General features: G+C 42.0%; 1 protein-coding gene across 3 annotated transcripts in view; it reads left to right on the top strand.

Annotated features, from left to right (window-relative positions):
- MGA (MAX dimerization protein MGA) overlaps positions 1-23,019 on the top strand; it is an 83,716-nt gene that overhangs the window by 23,479 nt on the left and 37,218 nt on the right. For 2 of the 3 annotated variants that reach the window (XM_075844857.1, XM_075844855.1), the window contains exons 8-14: positions 434-1,143; positions 2,326-2,725; positions 4,196-4,389; positions 6,172-6,312; positions 18,786-18,840; positions 18,936-19,399; positions 19,849-20,080. In XM_075844857.1, coding sequence (XP_075700972.1) covers positions 434-1,143; positions 2,326-2,725; positions 4,196-4,389; positions 6,172-6,312; positions 18,786-18,840; positions 18,936-19,399; positions 19,849-20,080 — 2,196 coding nt within the window. The remainder of the gene's footprint in view (positions 1-433; positions 1,144-2,325; positions 2,726-4,195; positions 4,390-6,171; positions 6,313-18,785; positions 18,841-18,935; positions 19,400-19,848; positions 20,081-23,019) is intronic. The other variant, XM_075844856.1, reaches the window with a different exon arrangement.

Raw genomic sequence — 23,019 nt, 5'->3', positions numbered from 1 at the left:
TATTTGCCTAATGTCTTTTCCTTAATATTTTATATGATTTAACATATAGTTCAATAAAGCTTATTATATTGTAAATTTACATCAACTTTTTTTTTTTTTTTATCAAATCAAAATGTCCCAATGACTGATGGAATCTCTCCCATTAAATTGAATGCTAGTGTTTCTCACAATAATTGCCAGTGTTTAACCCCAATGGATATTTAAGGTGGTGTCTGCTATAAACAAGCCTCAGTTATATGTCATATTAGAGAATGCGTAGCTAATGGGCGCAGAACTGGACCACAGTTTTTGACCCCTCACTATTCGCTAAATGTGAAATTAAACGACAAGATAGATGCCCATTGATTTAATTTTTTTGCCCCTTGAAACATGCAGACAAACCTCTTTCTAAGTTCTTTGAATTTGAAGCATCATTTCATGACTTTTTTTGCAGCAGCAGGCCGTTCAGAGAGCTCTCTGAAGAATCTCTCAGCCTTCTGCAGCGATGAACTTGATGAGTATCTAGAGAATGAAGCAAAATTGATGGGTGATCTCAAAGAACTGACTATGAATGAGCCGGAGTCCTCTATCAGTTATCAACTTCCTACTAAGAGTAGCAGCTACGTGAGGACCCTGGACAGCGTGCTGAAGAAACAGGCACAACAAGCTATATCTTCCTTAAATGCTACAGAACTACATTCTGTGCCAAGGAAAAAACGCAGGTATACCCGCAGAGCATCCACTCCCAAAGCAAATTCTAAACCAAGACCTCTATTACCAGCCCCTATTATTGAAAAGGAGAAGTCTACCAAACCACCCTCCCCAGAGAAGAAGGATCATTCTGTATCAAGCTCTGTGAACAAAGTTATACCTACTACATCCAGTTCAGTGGATTACCTTTCTAAGTCCCAACCTATGGTAAAACCATCAGAGGGTGAGCAGGGTGGCACAGTTCAGCACAACTTTGTAACCTCTGTGGAGGACAATGTGTTCCGAAGTTTGCAGCAAGTTCAGATGCAAAGTGTTTCAAAACCTATTGGGATTTCCAAAGCTCAAATAAAACTTTTGGAGTTAGAGGAAGGCGCTGTCTGGGAGGGGAAACCACGTACTTATATTACAGAAGAACGGGCAGATGTTTCTCTCTCCACTCTTCTTACGGCCCAGGTAAGAACATGATGGGTGGATTGAGCTGGCATGTAAAATGTACGTTTTCCAAGTGTCACTATATTTGTTATGCTTTTTAACAGATGTTTCAGGTCTCAGCAAAGATTGTGTTCCCTTTCTTGTGTGCATATATTAGTTTTCTCCACCTTTTATCGTATGCTTAAAATTCTTTATTAAACTTTCTTGCAATTTACATATTTAAATCATGTTTTTGTTATAAAATCTTGGTGTTTATTTTTTTGTCACTATCCATATTTAAATTAATAATCTAGAAATAGTTTAGTTTCCACGCGAGCCACTGAAGCACACATAATAAGCTGACATTTATCGTTTCCTTCATCTCTCTTTTCGGCAGTCACCTGAGCACTTGTTTTGCCTGGTGCGATTCCAGGCAGGCACTAGTGGAGTGGGGGCAGCACATGCACGCAGCTCTCGACATTCTGTTCTATGGGGGTTTCGGCGAGCAGCGATTGCTACTAATTTACTGCTGTAACATATGTTCAGCTACTGCAGATAACTGGTGGTGCTGCTACTTCTGACCCAAATCTGACAGGCTGATGTCATCTGCTCTCCCACCAGGGCTGGTCAAAGTGTGGAGAGGGGGGGAATCAGGGAGAGAAGATCACACAGGCTGTCAATATCAGAGTGCAGATAGTGAGGAAAGCAGAGGGTGAATCATGCAGGCTGGTGTAGTGAAAGCTGTTCTGATACATGAGAACTGGTGAAAGCATCAGCGACCTGGACTCGCAGACCTCATGTCCAGTATGTATTACCGGGGGGAGGGGGGGGACGTGCCTACAGGAGAAGTCTGAAACTAGAGGAGCTTGCAAACTAATTATCAGGGAATTTGAAAATGAATAGAGGAATGAAGATTGCAGCATGAAACTTAGTGCAACATTTAGGTAATCGCTAAATTATTTAAGAATAATTTTTTACTCGTCAATGGTTTCCATAGCCTTCAAGACTCATTTACAATTAAGGGTTTTATTAAAAATCTTGTATCAAAGAAAATTAATTGGATACATATTTACTAGTCCTCAATTTACACCAGCCTTCTTGATGCAAGACTTCTTTACATTTTGTTTTCTGTATAATCTACAATTCATTTTTTTTGTATAGTATTTTTTTAAACTGACATGTCACCGCAAGTAACATTATGCAATTTTTTTTTTTTCCCCCAAGGCTTCTTTGAAAACTAAACCTATCCAGAAATTGATTAACAAACGGACAAACTCATGCAACAATGAATTCTGCCGCTTAGGTTGCATTTGTTCCAGTTTAAGTCCTACAAAGCACGCGAAAACTCACTGTGGCCATGAGACCTGTATGTTTAGTTGTGAGTGCCTGAAGAACAAATTGTACTTTGGAAAATATGGTTTCAAGGCTAAATCAAGTAGGACAACACAAGATGAGGTTGGGAGTGATTTCTCTTCTATTCCTGGATATGGTTACCCTTTCGAACAGGCAGAACATAGAGTTGAATCTCTAAAAGTTAACCAGGCAGAAGAACACCAGGAAATATCTGTGGATGGCTTACATGATGGTTCAGTAAAAGCCAAAAGAAAGAAATCTAACGAGGGCAGTAAGTATTGCAAAATGTGCATACAATGTATGTTTACGTGGGCATAGACATAATGTAGTTTTATATGATTATTAACCCCTTCCCGACATTTGTCGTAAGTATACGTCATGGAAAGCCAGTGCTTCCCGCAAAATGTCGTATACTTACGACAAATGTTTGGCACCGGCTCAGAAGCTGAGTCGGTGCCATAATCGCCGGATCTCAGCTGTACATCTGTGCTTCTTAAGGGTATGTTCAGACGCAAAGTCAAAAACGGCTTAAAATTACGGAGCTGTTTTCAGAGAAACCCGCCACCTGATTTTCAGCCGTTTTTTTAAGCTACAAATGAAGCTGCTTTTAATTTTGAGGCGTTTTTTTTTTATCGTGTTTTTAATAGTTTTCAATGGAAAATCAGCTCCAAAAAACGCCTCAAGAAGTGACATGCTACTTCTTTTTACAAGGCTTCTCTCTACGAGGCGTTTTTTTAAATTCAGCAGCGTAAAAATACACCCCATGTGAACAGCACCGTGTATTTCACATTGAAATAAGCCTGTACATAGTTTCCCATTGGTTTCAAGTGTATTTTGGAGCGTAAAACAAGGCTTTTCTGCTCCACAAGTCTCCTGAAAATAAGCAGTGTGAACATACCCTAAGGATATGTGCGCACACAAAATAAAAAACTTCTCAAAATACGCAGCTGTTTTAAGGGAAAACGGCTCCTGGTTTTCCAGTTTTTAATGGCTGTTTTTCTACAGAGCCTATGAAAAACATCTCCAAAACGGCTGAAGAAGTGACATGCACTTTTTCGCGGCCGTTTTGAAAAATGACCGCGTAAAAAACGCCCCATCGGAACAGAACGCTGTTTTTCCCATTGAAATTCAATGGGCAGATGTTTGGCGGCGTTCTGCTTCCAATTATTCAGCCGTTTTTCGGAACGTTTATGGCCCGAAAAACGTCTGAAAACACTCCGTGTGAACATACCCTAACACAAAATGTATCATAAAGTGAGAGCTTTATCTAACCTCCCTAAAATGAACACACAAAAAAAGGTTTACATCCTCTGTAATAATATTATTGACTTGGTTAGAAACTAAACCTGCTTGGCTGAACATTGGGTCTTCACAATCCAGTGCACTGAAGAAAATGTGGAACTGATATCGGGCTATGTTTATATTGGCATCATGGCTTCTATTCACAACTGGAGCCATGGTGCTGGTCTGCATCTGTAGAACGCTGGGCAGACCCCATGACCGCAAGAAGAAAGCATTCTGCATTTGCAGTTTGTGAATACCTAATTACAAAAATATATTTGCAGTTTTATATTTTGCATTCATATCTTATTTAGTGTACAGAAATTACATTTTTAAACAAAAAAAGAGAAAAAAAAATAATTACAACATCCATCGCCATATATTGAGTAAATGTGTTCAATAGTTGATATATGATGGTGTTCAATGTTCGATTTGACTTTTTCTTAATTTATTTTTTCAGATGACAGGAAATCGGATATATGGACACCAATACGTTTTCCTATCTGGAACAGATCTGACCTAGCAGATGATCCAGAGCCCCTTTGCATTCCAGAACAGGCTGAATTTGTTCCTGAGCTGAGAATTTCTCACAAAGGACACGTGGAAAAGGGCAAGTCCCATGGGGGAGGCAAACCTGGCCGTCCAAGCACTGTGGTAAGATACTACTAGAGCGTGTTATCATTTCTTGTTTATATAGCCCTTGTTCATACAGTACAGATTCGGTGTGGTTTTTTTGCAATTGTTTTCTTCAGCCGAAACTAAGAGAGAAGTATTAGCCTTTACTTTACAGTTTTCCTCTGTTTAGGATCTACTGTCTTTTTGCAAAAACGAAACAATCTGCACTGTAAAAAAAAAAATAGATATTCTCATTTATTTTATTGATGATCTTTTTTTTTTTTTTTTATATATAAAATACCAAGGGATTTGCCCTTTAAACATTATAGTGTATATATGCGTGTGTGTGTGTGTGTGTGTGTGTGTGTGTGTGTGTGTGTGTGTGTATGTATGTATGTATGTATATGTATATATATATATATATAATTTTTTTTTTTTTATTGTGACTGTTGTTGGTGGTAGTTTTCTTTTGAAATATTTAAGGGATTATCCGGGAGTTTTACAATTTTGCAGTATGGCAGGGGAGGGTATAAATAGCGAAAACCCCCCCCCCCCCCCCCACCACCACCACCACTCCGGCGCTGACACCCCCGGTTCGTCTTTGGTCCCGAAAGCTCTAGCTGCAGCGGCACGGGATCGCAGCCAGAGTTTATGGGACCTAGGTGTCGAGCGAGACATTTGAATGGGTGAGTTTGAATGGGTGAGTTCTGCGCTTCTGCAAAATTTTAGAACTCCCACATAAACCCTTTGACTCCAGACAAAAATATTTGATAAATAATTGTTTAAAGTGTCAAATTATTTGTTGCAGACTTTAGATACAGATTCTGCATTAAGAAATCTTCACCGAAGTACAGTTCAAAGCTAGTTTTACAAAACCTCATTCACATGTAGAGGAAAAAAATCAACATGAATTTTAGGGTATGTTAAGGGTGGGTTCACACAGTGCAGATTTTGCATGTATTTTTTTAAGCCAAAACCAGGAACAGAAACTAAACAGAAGAAATATATAAAGAAAGGCCTTTATAGGTCTGTTCACCTGGATCCAATTCTGGTTTTGGCACTGTGGGAACCCAGGCCATGTTCAGACGTGGCAGAATTTTTCCGCTGCAAATGTTGGGGCAATTACGCGACGAATCTGCACCAACATTTTCATATTTGACAGGTAATTCAGACGTTGCGGATATCACAGCGGACTCGCCACAGATTTCAGTTTTTGCATTGCAAAGGCTGAAATCCGACAGTGAAAATCCGCTTCTTCTCCGCAACGTAATGAGTATGCTGCGGAGGGAAAATTTCTGCACCGCAGCCTAATTTCCGCACAGTTATTTTCCGCAACGTCTGAACTAACTTTCCTAAAAATGTATAGAAACAAATGTAAAAAACGGCTGCTGCAGAATTCCACTTCGGACTGTCCGCCACGGAATTCTACAGCAATTCCGCCACGTCTGAATGTGCCCTAAGAGTTTAAATGGTCACAGCAGGCCCTTTATTTCACAGATTTGCAGCGGATTTTGCCCTGAATTTGTGAAAAAATTCTGCTATGTTTAAACATAGCCTTCTAGTGTTTGTGTATAAAGGTTGAGTTTGGAAACAGTCACAATTCATCATAGGTTTCTTATGGTGCTGCAATTTGTCTTTTTGTTTTTAAATTCACAAGCCACACTTGAGTAACTTTTATCCTCTAGTAAGTGAAAATTGCCCGAAGATCACATGTGATGTAGATGTGACTTTCAAGTTATTTTTATGATAAGAGAATATCTGTGTGTAGCCCCAGTTTAATTTCGTTCATGGTTGTTATTTCATTATTTGTTCGCTGTACAGGCACAGGTACATCCAGAAGATCCAGTGTATTTGTACTTTGACAGCAAGATGACATGTGCCCGAGTCAGAGTCTATCAACCTAAAGCACCAGAGGAAAAGACAATGAAAGACCAAACCGTATGTGATGTCACCCCTATCAAGGTAGGCTTGTGTTTTATTTTTATTCTTTTTGCTTGTTGCTTTCACTTGTTCTGCAATTGTCAAAGTACATTGCTGTGAAAAGGTTTAGTAACCGTCTCCATATCCCCATCATTGCATATTTAAAAAGTGAATGATTTCTTATCTTTGCACAAAATGTAATATCATATAAAGAGGTAGACACATAACAGTTTTAAAAGGTATTACTGCTTTTATTTCAGGCATAAGGTCATTCACCAGCCACCCCACCCATGTAGTTAAAGTAACTGCCCCTTTAACCCCTTAACGCCGAAGGACGGATATATCCGTCCTCAGCAGCTGCTAGTTCGCGCAGGAGGACGGATATATCCGTCCTGTGATCGCGCGGGTACTGTCACTGTACCCACACGATCAGCGGCAGGAGCACGGCTGTTATACACAGCCTGGCTCCTGCTGCAACTGCCGGAATCGAAGCACGCGCCGATTCCGGCAGTTTAACCCATTAAATGCCGCAGTCAACAGTGACAGCGGCATTTAATGTGTTTGACAGAGGGGGGAACTCCCTCTGTCTCCCGATCGGCGCCCCCGCAAACAAATCGCGGGTCGCCGTCGGGTTTCCATGACAGCCGGGGGTCTAACAAAGACCCCCAGGTCTGTCTTCAGCATCTGCCTGTTAGGCGATGCCAGAGGCATGACCTAACAGGTTGCCTGTCAGTTTTACACTGACAGGCAATAATGCTTTGGTATACAAAGTATACCAAAGCATTATATATGCGATCGGCATATCGCATAGTGAAGTCCCCTGGTGGGACTAAAAAAAAAAAAGTAAAACCGTTAAATAAAGTTTGTGAAAAAAAAAATAAAAAAAATTACAGTCAAAGTCAAATAAAACTACTTTTTTGCCCCAAAAAGTGGTTTTATTTAATAAAACGGTCAAAACAAATCACACCTACACATATATGGTATCCCCGCGATCGTAACAACTTGACCAATAAAATGAACACATTAATTAAACCGCCGGATGAACGGCGTCCAAAGAAAACGCAAAAAACAACGGCAAAATTCTCTCTTTTCTCCCATTCCCCCCATAAAAAATAAAATAAAAGTTCATCTATAAGTCCTATGTACCCCAAAATAGTACTAATGAAAACTACACATTGTCCCGCAAAAATCAATCCCACGTACGGCCACATCGACGGAAAAATAAAAAAATTACGCCTCTTGGAACGCGGCGATGCAAAAACAAGTAATTTTTTTCTAAAAGGGTTTTTATTGTGCAAACGTAGAAAAAACATATAAAACCTCTACACATTTGGTATCCCTGTAATCGTGCCGACCCATAGAATAAAGTTAACATGTTATTTACGCTGCATAGTAAACGGCGTAAATTTATAACGTGAAAATTAATGCTGGAATAGCTGCTTATTTTCAATTCTCTCCTAAAATAAAGTTAATAAAAGTTAATCAATATGTTATAAGCATCTAAAAATGGTACAATTACAAAATACAACTCGTCCCGGAAAAAACAAGCCCTTATACGGCTATGTCGACGGAATAAAAAAAGAGTTACGACTCTTGGAATGCGACCGTGGAAAAACAAAAAATAATCCTTGGTCATTAACGTGCAAAATGGCCCGGTCATTAAGGGGTTAAACATAATAGTTGCGCTGCCTTAAAGAGGCTCTGTCACCAGATTTTGCAACCCCTATCTGCTATTGCAGCAGATAGGCGCTGCAATGTAGATTACAGTAACGTTTTTATTTTTAAAAAACGAGCATTTTTGGCCAAGTTATGACCATTTTTGTATTTATGCAAATGAGGCTTGCAAAAGTACAACTGGGCGTGTATTATGTGCGTACATCGGGGCGTTTTTACTACTTTTACTAGCTGGGCGTTCTGACGAGAAGTATCATCCACTTCTCTTCAAAACGCCCAGCTTCTGGCAGTGCAGACAGCGTGTTCTGGAGAGATCACGCTGTGACGTCACTCACAGGTCCTGCATCGTGTCGGCACCAGAGGCTACAGATGATTCTGCAGCAGCATCAGCGTTTGCAGGTAAGTAGCTACATCGACTTACCTGCAAACGCCGATGCTGCTGCAGAATCATCTGTAGCCTCTGGTGCCGATGTGTCCTCGCTCGTCTGACACGATGCAGGACCTGTGAGTGACGTCACAGCGTGATCTGCCAGAAGCTGGGCGTTCTGAAGAGAAGTGGATGATATTTCTCGTCAGAACGCCCAGCTAGTAAAAGTAGTAAAAACGCCCCGATGTACGCACATAATACACGCCCACTTGGACTTTTACTTTTAAACACGCCCACTTGGACTTTTGCAAGCCTCATTTGCATAAATATAAAAATGGTCATAACTTGGCCAAAAATGCTCGTTTTTTAAAAATAAAAACGTTACTGTAATCTATATTGCAGCGCCTATCTGCTGCAATAGCAGATAGGGGTTGCAAAATCTGGTGACAGAGCCTCTTTAAGCAGAAAGGATACTTCCACATTGGTACAGTTTGTTTTGTTTTCCATCTTTCTGCTGTCTCATTAATCCCATTTATTATTTTTTTTTCTTAAACTCGTTTTATTGAACACAAAGCTTTACACATGAGTGTACACATTACACATGATATGACATTGTACAAAAAGGAAAATGAAGAAAATCACAATAGTCAAAGAATTATATATAGAAATACAACAGTAATTATTACATTACACGAAAACCCTCCTCCCGGCCCGCCCATTCCAACACACCCTACATACCCTACATTAAATCATACGAGAGACAAGAACTCTTCACAAATTGCTTATCCACATGTAAGTACAAAATCAGTGATAGAAGAACACATGGAATGCAACGAACTAAGGGTCAAAGGTGAGGAAATCCACAGGCCCCAGATCTTTTCGAACTTCCATACGCCTTTTCTATTCCGATACACAACCTTTTCATAGGGTATGATATTAACTAAAGATTTCCATTGTTTCAAAAAAGGAGGCCTATCCGCCATCCAACGTATAGCAACTGCTTTCCTTGCCAGAAACAAGGACTTTCTCAAAAAGATTCTGTCATAATGAGACCGGCGTTCCTCTGGCAAAAGTCCCAGCAAGCAAACCGCCGGAGTAACTGGTATCTCAGACGAGACAATCCGACTTAGCATTGACGCCACCTCCCCCCAGAAGGAACCAATACAGGAATAATCCCACATAAGATGCATAAAGTTAGCATCCGGCGCATGACACCTATGACACTCAGTATTTGGCTGACGACCCATCCTGTTGAGCTTAATTGGAGTAAGATAACATTGATGAGTAATAAACAATTGAGTCAATAGATATGGGACTCCAAAGCTTCCGCCCATTCCTCTCTGGATATAGACGGAATAGCCACCTGCCAAGCTGCTTCAGCCAAAAGCATTTGGGACTTCACCTTTAGCATTCAACAGGTATTCATACAACGCTGAAATAATACCCTTGGGTCCCTGTGTCCGCAAAATCACAATCAAAGGAAATTTGGACAGAATAGGTCCACCCCACCGAAACAGAGAGGCCAGTGCATGCCGAAGTTGCAAATAACGATAGAAATGCATCCTATCTATACAAATTGCTCCTGCATTTGCGTAAACGACAAAATAATCCTATCTCTATATATGTCATGCAAAGTAAGTACACTATAGGATTTCCAAACCTCTGCCCCTTACAATTGCTGCAACTGTGAGAACATAGGGTTATCCCAGAGAGGGGTCTCCTCAGGTGGATCTACGATCTTATCCAGTTCTTTAGCGATCTTCCACACCTGACATGCCAATTTATGCAATAGCAACAATCTCCCCCTAAACAATAATGGTTGTTCCAGAATTGACCGCATATCTCCAGATTCCACCACCTCTCCCAAGATGTACCGTATATACTGGCGTATAAGACGACTTTTTAACCCCTTAAAATAATGGCTACAGTGGGGGGTCGTCTTATACGCAGGATATACTGTGTGAGGTGTTTTTTTTTCCCCGTCAGCGCGTAGAGAGCCGCTTCCTGGGACCGCCGCGCATGCGCGGCAGTCCGCCTCTCACAGTCATTAGAAGAGGCTTAGTACGCGCTGACAGGGCGGCGCGCTGTATGCTAATGCAGCCGCCCCGTCACAGCGGTCGGCGTCACAGAGCTGGGGGTCACAGGCGGCACTTACAGAAGCATGTAAGCTCTTCATTAATATCACAGCATGGATGCGAGGGGAATCTGGCGTTACTGCACCGCCAGCTTTCCCCTCGCATCCATGCTGTGATATTAATGAAGAGCTTACATGCTGGTGTAAGTGTGCATATTGCTACAATAAGTGCCGACCCCGCCCCCCTTCTCCTCCCGGTGACTCCCCGCCCCTGCACTAATCCTATTGGGAGAGGGGTAGTCTTATACAGTGAGTATATACCAAATTCTATATTTTTAGGGCAGAAGTTGGGGGTCGTCTTATACGCCCAGTCGTCTTATACGCCGGCATATACGGTATTCAGAAAAAGGAAAGAATTTAGTTACAGACACCCATGTAGCCAGATATCGCAATTGGCCCCCCAAAAAATACAGATTAAAAATCGGGTAGCGCCAAACCCCCCCTCCGCTTTGGGACGCTGCAAAATTGTTAAAGCGAACTTCTTCCTACCCCATATAAAGGAGGACATCAAGGAGTTCAAAGTTGTAAAGAACTTCTTAGAGACAGGGCCATAGGCATGTTACAATGCATATAATCCCTTGGGAAGAAGGACCATTTTGATTAAGGATTAAGTTCACCCTACCAGCCACTGATAAGGGTAGGGTACACCATGCCTTAAATTTGTCTCTAAACAATTCCTCCAGTGGATATATGTTTTTAGAATGGGAGATTCTCTAAACTTTTGTAATATATACCCCTAAGTACTTGAACACCTACCAACTGCAAATTAAAATACACCTCTGGCCTCAATGCCGACTTAGACCAATTAATCAAAAGACCAGAAAAGGGGCCAAATCTATTCACTAAATCAATATCTCTGGGAAGCGTGTTTTCAACGTCTGACATAAAAAGAATCATATCATCCGCATATAAACCAATCCGACTCTCCCTCACTCCCATCTGTATACCCCGATATTCGCTGTCTTGACGGATTTGCAAAGCCAAAGGTTCTATAATTATTGCAAATAGCAGAGCAGACAGGGGGAAACCCTGTCTGGTCCCTCTACCCAAATCAAAAAAGGAAGATGCCATCCCATTAACCAGAACATTCGCTTTCGGATTACGATACAAAATACCAACCCATTTAATAAAACTGGGGCCAAAACCAAATTTCAAAAGGACCTTATGCAAGTACAACCACTCCACAAAATCAAAAGCCTTGGCAGCATCTAATGATGCCAAGGCCCACCTTTTCACCCCATGTACGCCCACCTGTGATACCGCCTGAACCCTCTGGATATTTTCAGAAGTAGATTTCCCGGGAATTAATCCCGTTTGATCCCCATGAATCAGAGAGGAAATAACTTTATTAATTCTGCGTGAAAGAATTTTGGCCAAGACCTTATAGTCAACATTAAGCAACGAGATGGGTCTATAAGAACCACATTCAGTAGGATCCTTGTCTGGCTTCAATAGAACAATAATCGTCGGCTTCATACAAAGAGGTGGGGAGATATCCTTCCGCAAAAGCTGTACTATACATCTGCAGTAATTCAGGACCAATAACATCCACATATTTGCTATATACCTCCAAAGGGATACCGTCGGGTCCAGGCGATTTCCCCCCAGACATATCCTTAATTGCCTCCAGAATCTCCTCCAACGTAATGTCCCTATCCAGCAGATCACTGTCTGCCTCTCACACTAACGGAAAAATCACCATCTAAATAACTCCCTAAATCATACTCCGAGTAGTCACTACGGGAAGTATACAGGTCAGCATAGTATCTATAGAACCTCTCCACAATTTGCGCAGCATCCTGTAGCACCCCACCATCCTTCCTCAAAATCTTAAGTACCGCAGGTGAAGATTGCGATCTATGAACCAAACTAGCCAGCAATCTATTGGACTGATTCCCTAGTTCGAATGCATTCTGCTTAAGGAAAAACATCTTCCTATCACTCTCTTCTCTTGTAAATGAATCAGATTTTTCTTTCCCTCTAACATCCATGCCTCCCTCCTAGCCTCAGCGGGACCTGATAAAAAAGGCTGTTTCTAAACTCCGACAGGACCCGGCTAATTCATCCTCAACCAAGTGTGATTCTTTCTTAATAAAGGATATAGTAGATTTCAAACAGCCCCTCAAGTAGGCCTTCAAGGTATCCCATTTTAGCAGTGCATTCCTTTCAGAGTGATGTATCAAGGAATTCATCCAGTTGGTCCGGAATACGATCATTGGAACCAATCAGCGATATCCAGAATGAAGGTATTCTCCAATTCAATTTACTGGCTGTTCTATCTACTAACTGTAACTCAACCTGTAGAGGAGCATGATCCGAAACTCCCCTAGGGGCATACTCAACATTAGTGGCCATAGGAACCACCGAGGGGGACACGAACATGTAATCTATCCTAGACAAGGCACCCCTGGAGGGGGTAAAGCAAGAATATTCCTCCACACTAGGATGTCGAACCCTCCATAACTCCAACCACCCCAACTCAGTCATTAGTCTATGCAGAGAAGTAGGATTCAACGACACCTGAGCCCCCCCCACCCCCCCCCCCTGACCTATGGAACTTATCAAGAGTCTGATCCAAGAGCATATTCTAATCTCCCATACATAAAATCTTAGCCTCGGGATAACTAGACACAAAATTCACGGCAAGTTGTAACACAGATAAAGTAGCCGGCGGAGGGAGGTACACGCCAAGAAGCACAAAATATATATACAGTTAATATAAGCATGTACAAAAATGTATCTACCCTCACTATCAGAGAGAATCCTGGACACCTCCCATCTGACCGAGCGATGCACCAATATCGACACCCCATGTGAATATGAGGTATGCAACGAATGACGGACCCACTGAACCCATGACTTTTGTAACCTCCCAATAGTATCTGGTGTTAAATGGGTCTCCTGGAGACACAAAATGTGTGGACCAAATCTCCTAATATGTGCAAAAATCGCTATACTTTTTCGTGACTGCCCTAGCCCCTGGATATTCCAGGACATTACCTTTTAGGGTCGACATAAGAAGAATGATAGTATATAATCCCAGATATAATACCACCACCCAGCAAGAGGGTAGACACTGACAGAAATAGTTTGAGACATACATTTCATATATACTCGTACAATGTAAAGCTTTAACATACACAATTTAACAAGACCTAGAACAGTCCAACTAAAAAACATTACATCCCAAGACCTGCATGCACATATGGCTCAACCGATGCATACTACAAGATTGGAATATACAAACTTCGTGGCTTAAGGTTACGGGGTACCTGTGTATACAAGAAAAACAAGCATGGAATGCTCTACACAGATATATCTTCAAACAAACATGCAGCTCCCGCTAACTTGTAAAGCAGGCCAAAACCTCCAGCGTAGATGAGAAAAGGATACAGTCCCGAAGATGAGAGAGTTTTATCCCAAATCCAGCCGACCAGAAGGATTGTAATCGTCACCTGTGTAATAGGACAAAGTTCTATTCACCATACGACATTCAACATGGCTGCTTGCACGACGACGAAAGCACCGCCAACAGCCACCAAAACGGCCTTTTCCTTTAGGGTGGCCTCTCGGACGACGACGAATCCAATCCTCAGCCTCTGGGATCCATGAAGAATACCGCTTTCTCTCCATCTGTGATCCGAAGTCTCGCTGGATATGCCATAGAATAGGAAATGTTCAAATCCCCCAAAAGCTTCTTCACCGAGATAAATGTGGCCCTTTTTTTTGCAATTCTGCTGAAAATTCCGGAAAGAGAGATACGCACATTTTCAAATTTAATCTCCTGTCTTTTCCGTGCCATCTGAAGGATTAAATCACGGTCTTTCCAGTTCAAAAGTCTAGCCAGGAGAGGTCTCGGGGGCATTCCCGGTTGTGGTGGTCTAGCAGGTACACGATGTGCACGTTCCACGACAAATGTCGATGAGAAGAAGGCCTCTGTAAAAATAGAACGCAACCACTGCTCAATAAAATTCTCCGGAGAAGAGCCTTCAGCCCGCTCAGGCATTCCTATGATGTGCACATTGTTCCGTTGCGAACGGCTTTCCAGGTCGTCACATTTCTGTCTCCACAGCTCCACTGACCTCTCAATAGTCGACAGACAATCCGGCAATGACGCCGCTCCATCCTCCAGGGAGGAGATACGATGCTCAGTCTCCTTCACCCTCTATTTAAGACGCTGCACGTCATGGCGGAGCAGGCCGAGGTCCACCCAAACCTCATCAATTTTTCCAGTCAAGGAGGTAGTGGAGGATGTGATGGCCTGTAAGAGTTGCTCATACACCTGTTTCAGGGTGAGTTCTTCATCCGGCTCAGACTCCTCGTGAGTACTAGTAGAGGAATGACCACGCGGCTGCTTTCTCGGCATCTGAGAGGCTTGGGCGTCATTTTGGGATCCTTCCCTCGCATAGCCTCGGAGTTTCTCCGCTGCCGAGGACTGCTTCGTCGGTCCCATAGCTCTCACCCTCCGGTACGTAAGCTGTCACTGGCAATGGAAATGGCCTCAGGATATCGGCAGGATCACTGCAAAGTAAGTATAACGCGGGAGCTCCTTCTAAATGCGACCCCTCATGCCGCTAGTTGGCCATGCCCCTTAATCCCATTTTTTGCTCGACTTCTTTCTTATTTTGTAGTAACAAATAATTATGTTAACGGAGGCTAGTGAGACCTGTAATTTGGAAGAGTTAGCTGCTAGTCAAGATCACTCTGCATTGAACTCTTTGGGAGAGTCGGCGTATGCACCATAGACGTGCAGACAACTTTACTGGAAAACTGGTCATCCAGGATTAGTGTGGGGTCCTGGCAGTTGGGCCTCACCGATCAGACATTTATTATATATCAAATTAATATGCCATAAATGTTTATTATGCAAAGTTACTTTCTTGTTCGTTACATTGTGGGACACAGACTGTGTGAGCCTAGGGTACATTTGTCTATTATTATGTTTTATTTGTTTAAAGATCTAAAACTGCTACATTTTGTTACGTTTTTAAACTATTTCATGATATGGGAATATCCTCCTACCTTGGCTAATGTTCTGGTCAAAAACCACGTAGTCTGAAAAATATGCAATAATATGCAGTTATTGTTTTAGTATTCTATCAATCGACTGCGCTATTGATACCATCACAAAACCGGAAACCTGGCGGAATGGTGACAAACAGAAACCATTAGCAATCTTTCCGTCACCATTGATATCAATGGAGATTCAAAAGGAAGCTAAGGTTTCCGTTTGCTTTTCCGTTGAGGGGTTCTCCCGACGGAACCCCTCAACGCAAAGCCAACGCTGATGTGAACAGGCCCTTACTCCTAGAGAAGGAATAAATACTTACGCTGCCCAAGGTTAATGGTTCCTTTCCCTCCGTCAGGCTCTTCTGGCGGGAAGTGATGGGCGGTACTTGTGGCAGATGTGTGTGCCTCGCGTCTGCTACAGGCATAGTTGAAGAAGTAAGCGTCGGGGGCGGAGCTTGTAGCAGACTTACGTGTGTCACATCTGCTACAAGCAAGTTTTTTTTTAGTTTTTTTTTTTTAATGGCAGTGGATTAGAGGCGTGTCACGGCACCCCGGTTGGGAACCTCTGTTGTAGACCATCGCAAATCTGAATAAACTGCAAAAACCAGTACAAAAGAAATTCTGTAAAAACCCATCTTAAAAACCGCTAACAATTCAATTGTTATCATGAGCAACTCAACTTTGTCTTTGCTTTATTTACATAAATCCTGTGTTATTTAAATTCTACTTGAAAGCCAGGTAGTTCACATTTAATGGGGTTGTCCATTTTTTTTTTAGTTTTTGTTTTATATATTTAAAGAATAGAAAATTATACAGATTTCTTATATATACTTTGGATCATATACCTTTTTATCAGTTGCCTTTGTCTAAAAATAAAAAAAATGGCACAGCCCACAGATTATTCCATAGGAATGCATCCTATAACTGATAACTGAATGGACTAAAGCTAGCGTCAGTCATGTGACCCACATCATGTGACCCCTAGCATTCAGGTAACACTGTCCAGGTATATAACAGGGGAATAATAGATTATTCAGGAGTAGGGATGCACGATGCATCGAAACTTCGATACTGTTTCGATACTCTGCATCCCCAAACGGTTCGGTACCGTTATTTCATGTATTTCGATACTTAGCTGCGCAGCCGCACAGCTACACATGAATGTATGAGAGCGGGGCTGCGGCTGTGTGATACAGTCATTGCCCCGCTCCTGAGTCCTGATAACAAGTGCGCGGGTCAGGAGGATGCAATGCGGCCAGCGCTGCACTAATGAGCGGCAGCACTGAAGACAGAACATGGCGGGCGCACTGCAAAACAGCCCCATGTTCTGTCTGCAGTGCCTGAACCGCCGCTTATTAGTGCAGCGCCGACCGCATCTCCTCATGCTGACCGCGCACGCACTTCTTGTCAGGAGCAGGGTAATGACTGTATTACACAGCCGCAGCCCCGCTCTATAACGGCGGACATCAGAGAAACCTCATCTCCGCCGTTATTCCCGTGAATGCTGCGATCAAAGCGGACTGCAGCATTCAAGAGGAAAGCGAGAAGAGGGGATGCCCCTTGGATAGTGTCACAGGGAATTCCTGTGACGCGATTGAGGACCATACCATATATGGGCAGACAGCCCAGAGTCCATTGAAGGACCCCAGGGCTGTCCTACCATATTTCCGGTTGTTAGGGCATACTTAGGTCTGTCCTAAGCTCAATACCGCTCAATCGACTGAAAAATAAAAAGTTATGGCTCTCAGAATATGGCAACGAAAAACACATTTTATTTTTAATAATTCGTTTCTTCCTTGTAAAAGTAGTAAAACTTAAAAAAAAAAATATATATGAATTTGTTATCGCAGTAATCGTATTGACCGGTGGAATACAGGTAACATGCCATTTTTACTGTACGGTGAAAGCCGTAAAAACAAAACCCCCTCATAAGATTGAGGAATCAGTTTTTTTCCTATTCCACCCCACAAATATTTTTTTTTTCAGTTTCCCAATACATTATATGGTACAATAAATTGTGCCGTGAAAAACTTCAACTCGTCCCGCAGAAAACAAGCCCTCATATGGCTATATTGATGGCAAAATATAAAAGTTATGGCTTTTTGAAGGTGGGGAGGAAAAAAAACGAAAATCAAAAAATGGCTGCGTCCTGAAAGGGTTAAGGTTTAAAATACCTTCGGTATTAAGGCCCCTTGCACACGACCATAGAATTAATCCATAATTACAGTCTGTGATTATGGACCCATTCATTTCTATGGTCGACGGACACCTTCCCGTATATTTACCGGAAGGTCTCCGTACCGTAGCAAGGGTCCGCAATAGATAGGATATGTGCTATTTTTTGCTTTTTACAGACCGTGCTCCCATTTTCACACTGTTCCTACTTTATTTGGGAGCATGGCCTGCAAATGCAGGGGCTGTCAGCGGCCGGCCGTGACAGTAATCATGGACCGTGGTGATTACGGGCACGGTCGTGTGCATGGGGCCTAACTTTGTTAGCAACATGACAACATCCCCTAGAGACAGGCAGCTATTTTATAAATTATCTAGAGACTGTAAATACAGGCACAGTGCGGTAGCTGTTCATTTATTATTCCACCATTAGTTCTATTCACTTAGTCCATGAATGTGTCCTCTGTGGCCCCTACACATGTCCTGTAACACTAGAGGTCGCATGATGTGTGTGTGTGGCGGTCACATGACTGACGCCATGTTTAGTCATATTCAGTTAGACACCATGCACACGAGCGTATAAATCGTCCGCAATTACGGACCCATTCACTTCTATTGTCCACAGACACCTTCCCGTTTATTTACTGGAAGGTGTCCAAGCCGTAGAAGTGTACCGCAAAAGATAGGACATGTCCTATCTTTTTCTTTTTACTGTCTGTGCTCCCATAATTTGTATTTGGGCATGGGCCACAATCGCGGGCTGTGATTAAGGGCACGGCCGTGTTCATGGGGCCTTAGCCTATGGATACATTACACAGGATTAATCTGCAGGTTATACCATTCTAGTGTGACAGGGGCCTCATGCACTATAAGAAAGGTTTGTGAGCAGAATTTCTAATACGTGTATATTATCAAACCATATTATTTCCTATTCTACAAATAAATAAAAAAATGCAAATAAAAAATAGACAACCCCTTTAACTGTGATATTGTTGCTAGCCTTCCATCATATGCTCTCCATTTCCATAAGATTGAAAAAGTTAAATTCGAATGTTGTTGTTTTTATACGTCTTCGCTTTTTCGCCAGTGTTTCCAGGATGTATAGGGGTTCACTGCATAGAAGGTGCTAACACTTTTTTGTTCTTTGATTTTCTGGAGCACGACCATAAATCGAGCAAGGCCAAAGAGCGAGAAAAAGACGACGGAGAGGATGGTAATACATGGAGCTGTATTGGATGTTATGACCCACTACTTCTGTGTGCTTGTTTTTTTTCCATCATGTTTGTTTTCTTTCCTTCTCTTACACAGAAGTTGTAGAAAAAAAGTGCAAAACAGTTGACAACAATGGTCCAACCAAGCTCATTGAAATTATCTCAGACTGCAGCTGGGAAGAGGATGAAAGTAAGGTTTTAAACATTACATCACAACATATGACCACTAGAGAACCTCAGGCCTTCAAGTTAGGAAGCTTTAATTTTGAGCTGATGCAAGAAAATAAGAGTGGAGAAAAGTCCACCGCTGGCACCTTGTGTTCTCGAGTGAAGATTGCAATGTCTGCAGATAAGCAGTCGAACCCTGTCACTCCCAGGCCTGTACAATGGAAAATTGAAAGTGTGAAACCCCCAGAGGAAGAACCCGAAGATACTTCTGCGGAAAAAGAAGCAAAGTCTCATGGAGGAAAGGGACTGCCATTCTACAGCAAGGTTATTCCAGCTGGCAAGCTAGTGGCCCGATTGAAGACTTCTGACATCAATGAAGCCGATCGGGTTGAGGTATTTCCAGTCTATATCATGTGTTTTAATGGCCCTTGACCAGCTTTTGTTGTATATTGTTTATTTTAAAGGGACCTCCTGCCATGTCTGTTTTAGTAAATACTTGCATTGCCCCCCCCCCGATACTCCTTCTGGAAATGGAAGCCTATTTGGGTTTTAACCATTCCTTTTTGTCAATAGGGTCTGTCCCTACATAGTGTGACACTGTCTAACCAGTGCTGAAGTGGTAAAATATATAAATGTGTTCTTCACAAATCATCTTTTGTGCCGTGTTGACTATCAAGTGAGCTAGTTGTATTATTGCGATCTCCTGTCATAGACTTGCAGTGCAACCAGTGATTCTTGGTTGTTACAAATTTTGATCTGTGAGTTGATTCTCATTTTCTATAATTTTCTCAAATGTCATTTTGTTTATTGTTGCTATTATGGTATTATTTCTCATTTTATAGGTCAACGGCAAGAATTACCCTCAAGCAAAATTGCTTTTGGGGCAAATGGGAGCACTTCATCCAGCTAACAGACTTGCAGCTTATATTACACGTAGACTGCAGCCTAGTCTTTTCCATCTTTCCAAATTAAATGAAATCAGTGCCAAAATGGCTGCTAAAGGTCTTTCTTCCTCAGACTCGAATACCGTAGAGAAATCAAAGAACATTCTCACTTCACCGCATAGTAAGACTGGTATGTATAAATGGTGGAATTTCAGTTATTTATGTAAATTGGAAAGAAAACTTAATTTTCATTCCCTGGATCGTCAGTTTCTAGAGTATGGACCCCAACCATTCAAAATGTTGTTCTTTATTCTAGCAATATACCGTAACATCGTCACACGTGGCCCCATATTTTTGCTCTAAAATTCAAAGACAAGGTTGTGTAACTGGGCAGTAAAAAACTCTCCCGTGGCCATTGCTTTGGAGATGTACAATATGCGGTGCTTCTGCCAGCTAGGTAACTGATCCCTCTGTTTTTTCATAGAGATTAAAGAGGACCTGTGACTAGATGTAATTTCACTGTATAAATTGATAGAAATCTAATTGTGCTCCCACAATATGAAAAAATTAAATATAAGGTTCACTGAGGTGACAACTGAGTAAAATATACCTTTTAATAGTAACTTATTTAAAAACAGGGGTAACACACCACTGTGACATGAGCCCCACCGTGAAAATTTAAGAAATGTATTAAACAAGAAACACTGAGTCATTAGGATACATATATCTCAGTGTTTGTAACGATATTTGTCTGGAATCAGCATATACCCTGGGCACAACAGTAGTACAATCCCCAAATAAAGCACCGGTGTCCGAAAAAAATCGGATCTCCTAGCGCTGGGTGTAACACAATATGACTGTCCCCTATGCAGACATTCCATAAACAATAAACGACCCTACGCGTTTCAGATACTCATCCTCAGGGGTCCGTATCTTGGTAACTCTGGCCTCATCACCAGCGATAATGGTATTCAACAGCAGATATTCTGCTGTGCGTCACGGGAAGATGCACGTATCGATGTCAACGGCATACTTCATTGCAGGCGCTGGGTTACTATAAACACCTAAACTCCACCCCTCGTATTAGGCGGCAATACATGAACTGACCAATCACAACACCCTCTCGATTCGTGACACCTGCCCATGTGACCCCCCGCCGTCAGCTGACAGCCAGGGGTCATCATCGACCGCATCATGCCGAACGCGCAGGCGCAGTAGAAGCCAAGGACGTATCGCCCGGACTGCCATACACGAGGAAGGTAAGCGCTACATGATAATATATTTGTAAGTATTTCTTGCGGGACAGTTAACCACCGCAAGTGGACTACCTCACAAAGCAACTCTAAAGTAAATAAACACATGTAAGGTGGACAAGATTACTGAGTCCCTCACATTTGGAAAAACTGACAAACGATCTCTTTATGTGTCGGCTGACCAGTATGGCCATCTCAAAATTAGTACACTATGCAAATGAAACTCACCCACCCTAGAGGCAACCCAAGTAAAGGTTGGACACCTAAAAGGGGATTAGTATTGCATATTAAATAAAACATGTATAATTAGTCTGCTCGTTTAAACCTGCTGGTTGTATACATGCCAGTCTATGGATCCATTGGGCTTCTTTACGTAAGATCAGGTTGTCCCAGTCCCCTCCTCTTTTAGGGGGTCTAATAAGTTCAATTGCTTGAAACTTTAAACATGCTGCCTGGCCTTGATGTTTAGCATGCACGTGCCTAGATATTGGGGTGTCCCTAACATGGATAATATCTCCAACATGCTCCCTAATCCGGCGACAAAATTGTCGTGCTGTTTTACCCACATAATTTAGGGGGCATGGGCATGTAATTAGGTAAACCACTCCCGCTGTCTTGCAATTGACAAAATCCCGAATATTGTATTTTTTCTGTGTAGCAACACTGGTGAAGCTATTCCCTTTAAAAATCAAATCACAAGCTTTACAGCTACCACATCTAAAAGTGCCTGGTATTTGTCTATCTAGCCACGTACCCCTAGGTGAAATGGGGTCAAAACAACTGTGCATGACTCTGTCCCTAATGTTTTTCCCTCTCCGATACGTGACAGACGGCCACTGTGTGATCTGATCTACCAGATCTGTATCAGAACTGAGAATACGCCAATACCTTTTCAGGATCTGCATAATATCATTTTGTTTGGAATCATAGGTGCCTATGAGTCTCGTAACCTGTTCTTCTTTCCGTTTTTTAGGAACCAGGAGACATTGCCTGTCTGCATCCCTTGCTCCCTCATAGGCCTTCCTAATAACACTCTTGGGGAAACCTCTATCCTTCAATCTTGTTTTGAGTTCCTGGGCCTGGCACTCAAAATCACCCATAGAGCTACAATTCCTACGTACTCTCATAAATTGGCCTTTCGGAATGCCACGTTTGAGGGGATAAGGATGACAACTATTCCATTGCAAGAAACTATTGGTTGCTGTTTCTTTCCGATGTACCTTGGTACGGATTGTGCCTTCTTCTGTTTTTATAATTTTCAAATCTAGAAATGACAATTCTTTTTCACTGATCTCACATGTGAACTTTAGCCCTACATCATTTGTATTGAGGGCTGCTACAAAACTATGGAACTCATCCGCTGTAGAGTTCCAGAGAATCAGCACGTCATCAATATATCTAATCCATAATCCAACGGATGAAGTCCATTTGGCAAATTTGTCCCCAAAGACAATTGTCTCCTCCCACCAGCCAAGAAATAGATTAGCATAGGTGGGAGCAGCAGGACTCCCCATTGCAGTACCACATTGCTGATGAAAGATCTTATCTTCAAAAATAAATATATTTTTTTCAAGAACAAACTGTAATAACTGCAAAACAAAATGGTTATGGGCTGCAAACTGAGTACCTCTTGATCCCAGATAATACTCGATCGCTTTATAACCCAATTTGTGAGGTATGGATGAATACAACGCCTCAACATCCAGGCTAGCCAAGATTGTATCTTTCTCCAAAGAAATACCGTCAATCTGTTTCAAGACATCCATAGTGTCGCGTACATATGATGTGAGACTCAATACAAAGGGGCGCAACACCTGATCAACATATGTACTCACATTTTGAGTTAAATTATTAATGCCTGAGACAATGGGTCTGC

Source organism: Rhinoderma darwinii, chromosome 12 (assembly GCF_050947455.1).
Source record: "Rhinoderma darwinii isolate aRhiDar2 chromosome 12, aRhiDar2.hap1, whole genome shotgun sequence".
NCBI lineage: Eukaryota > Metazoa > Chordata > Amphibia > Anura > Rhinodermatidae > Rhinoderma > Rhinoderma darwinii.
The sequence above is the reverse complement of the archived record's forward strand: the minus strand, read 5'-3'. Positions and strand labels throughout refer to the sequence as shown.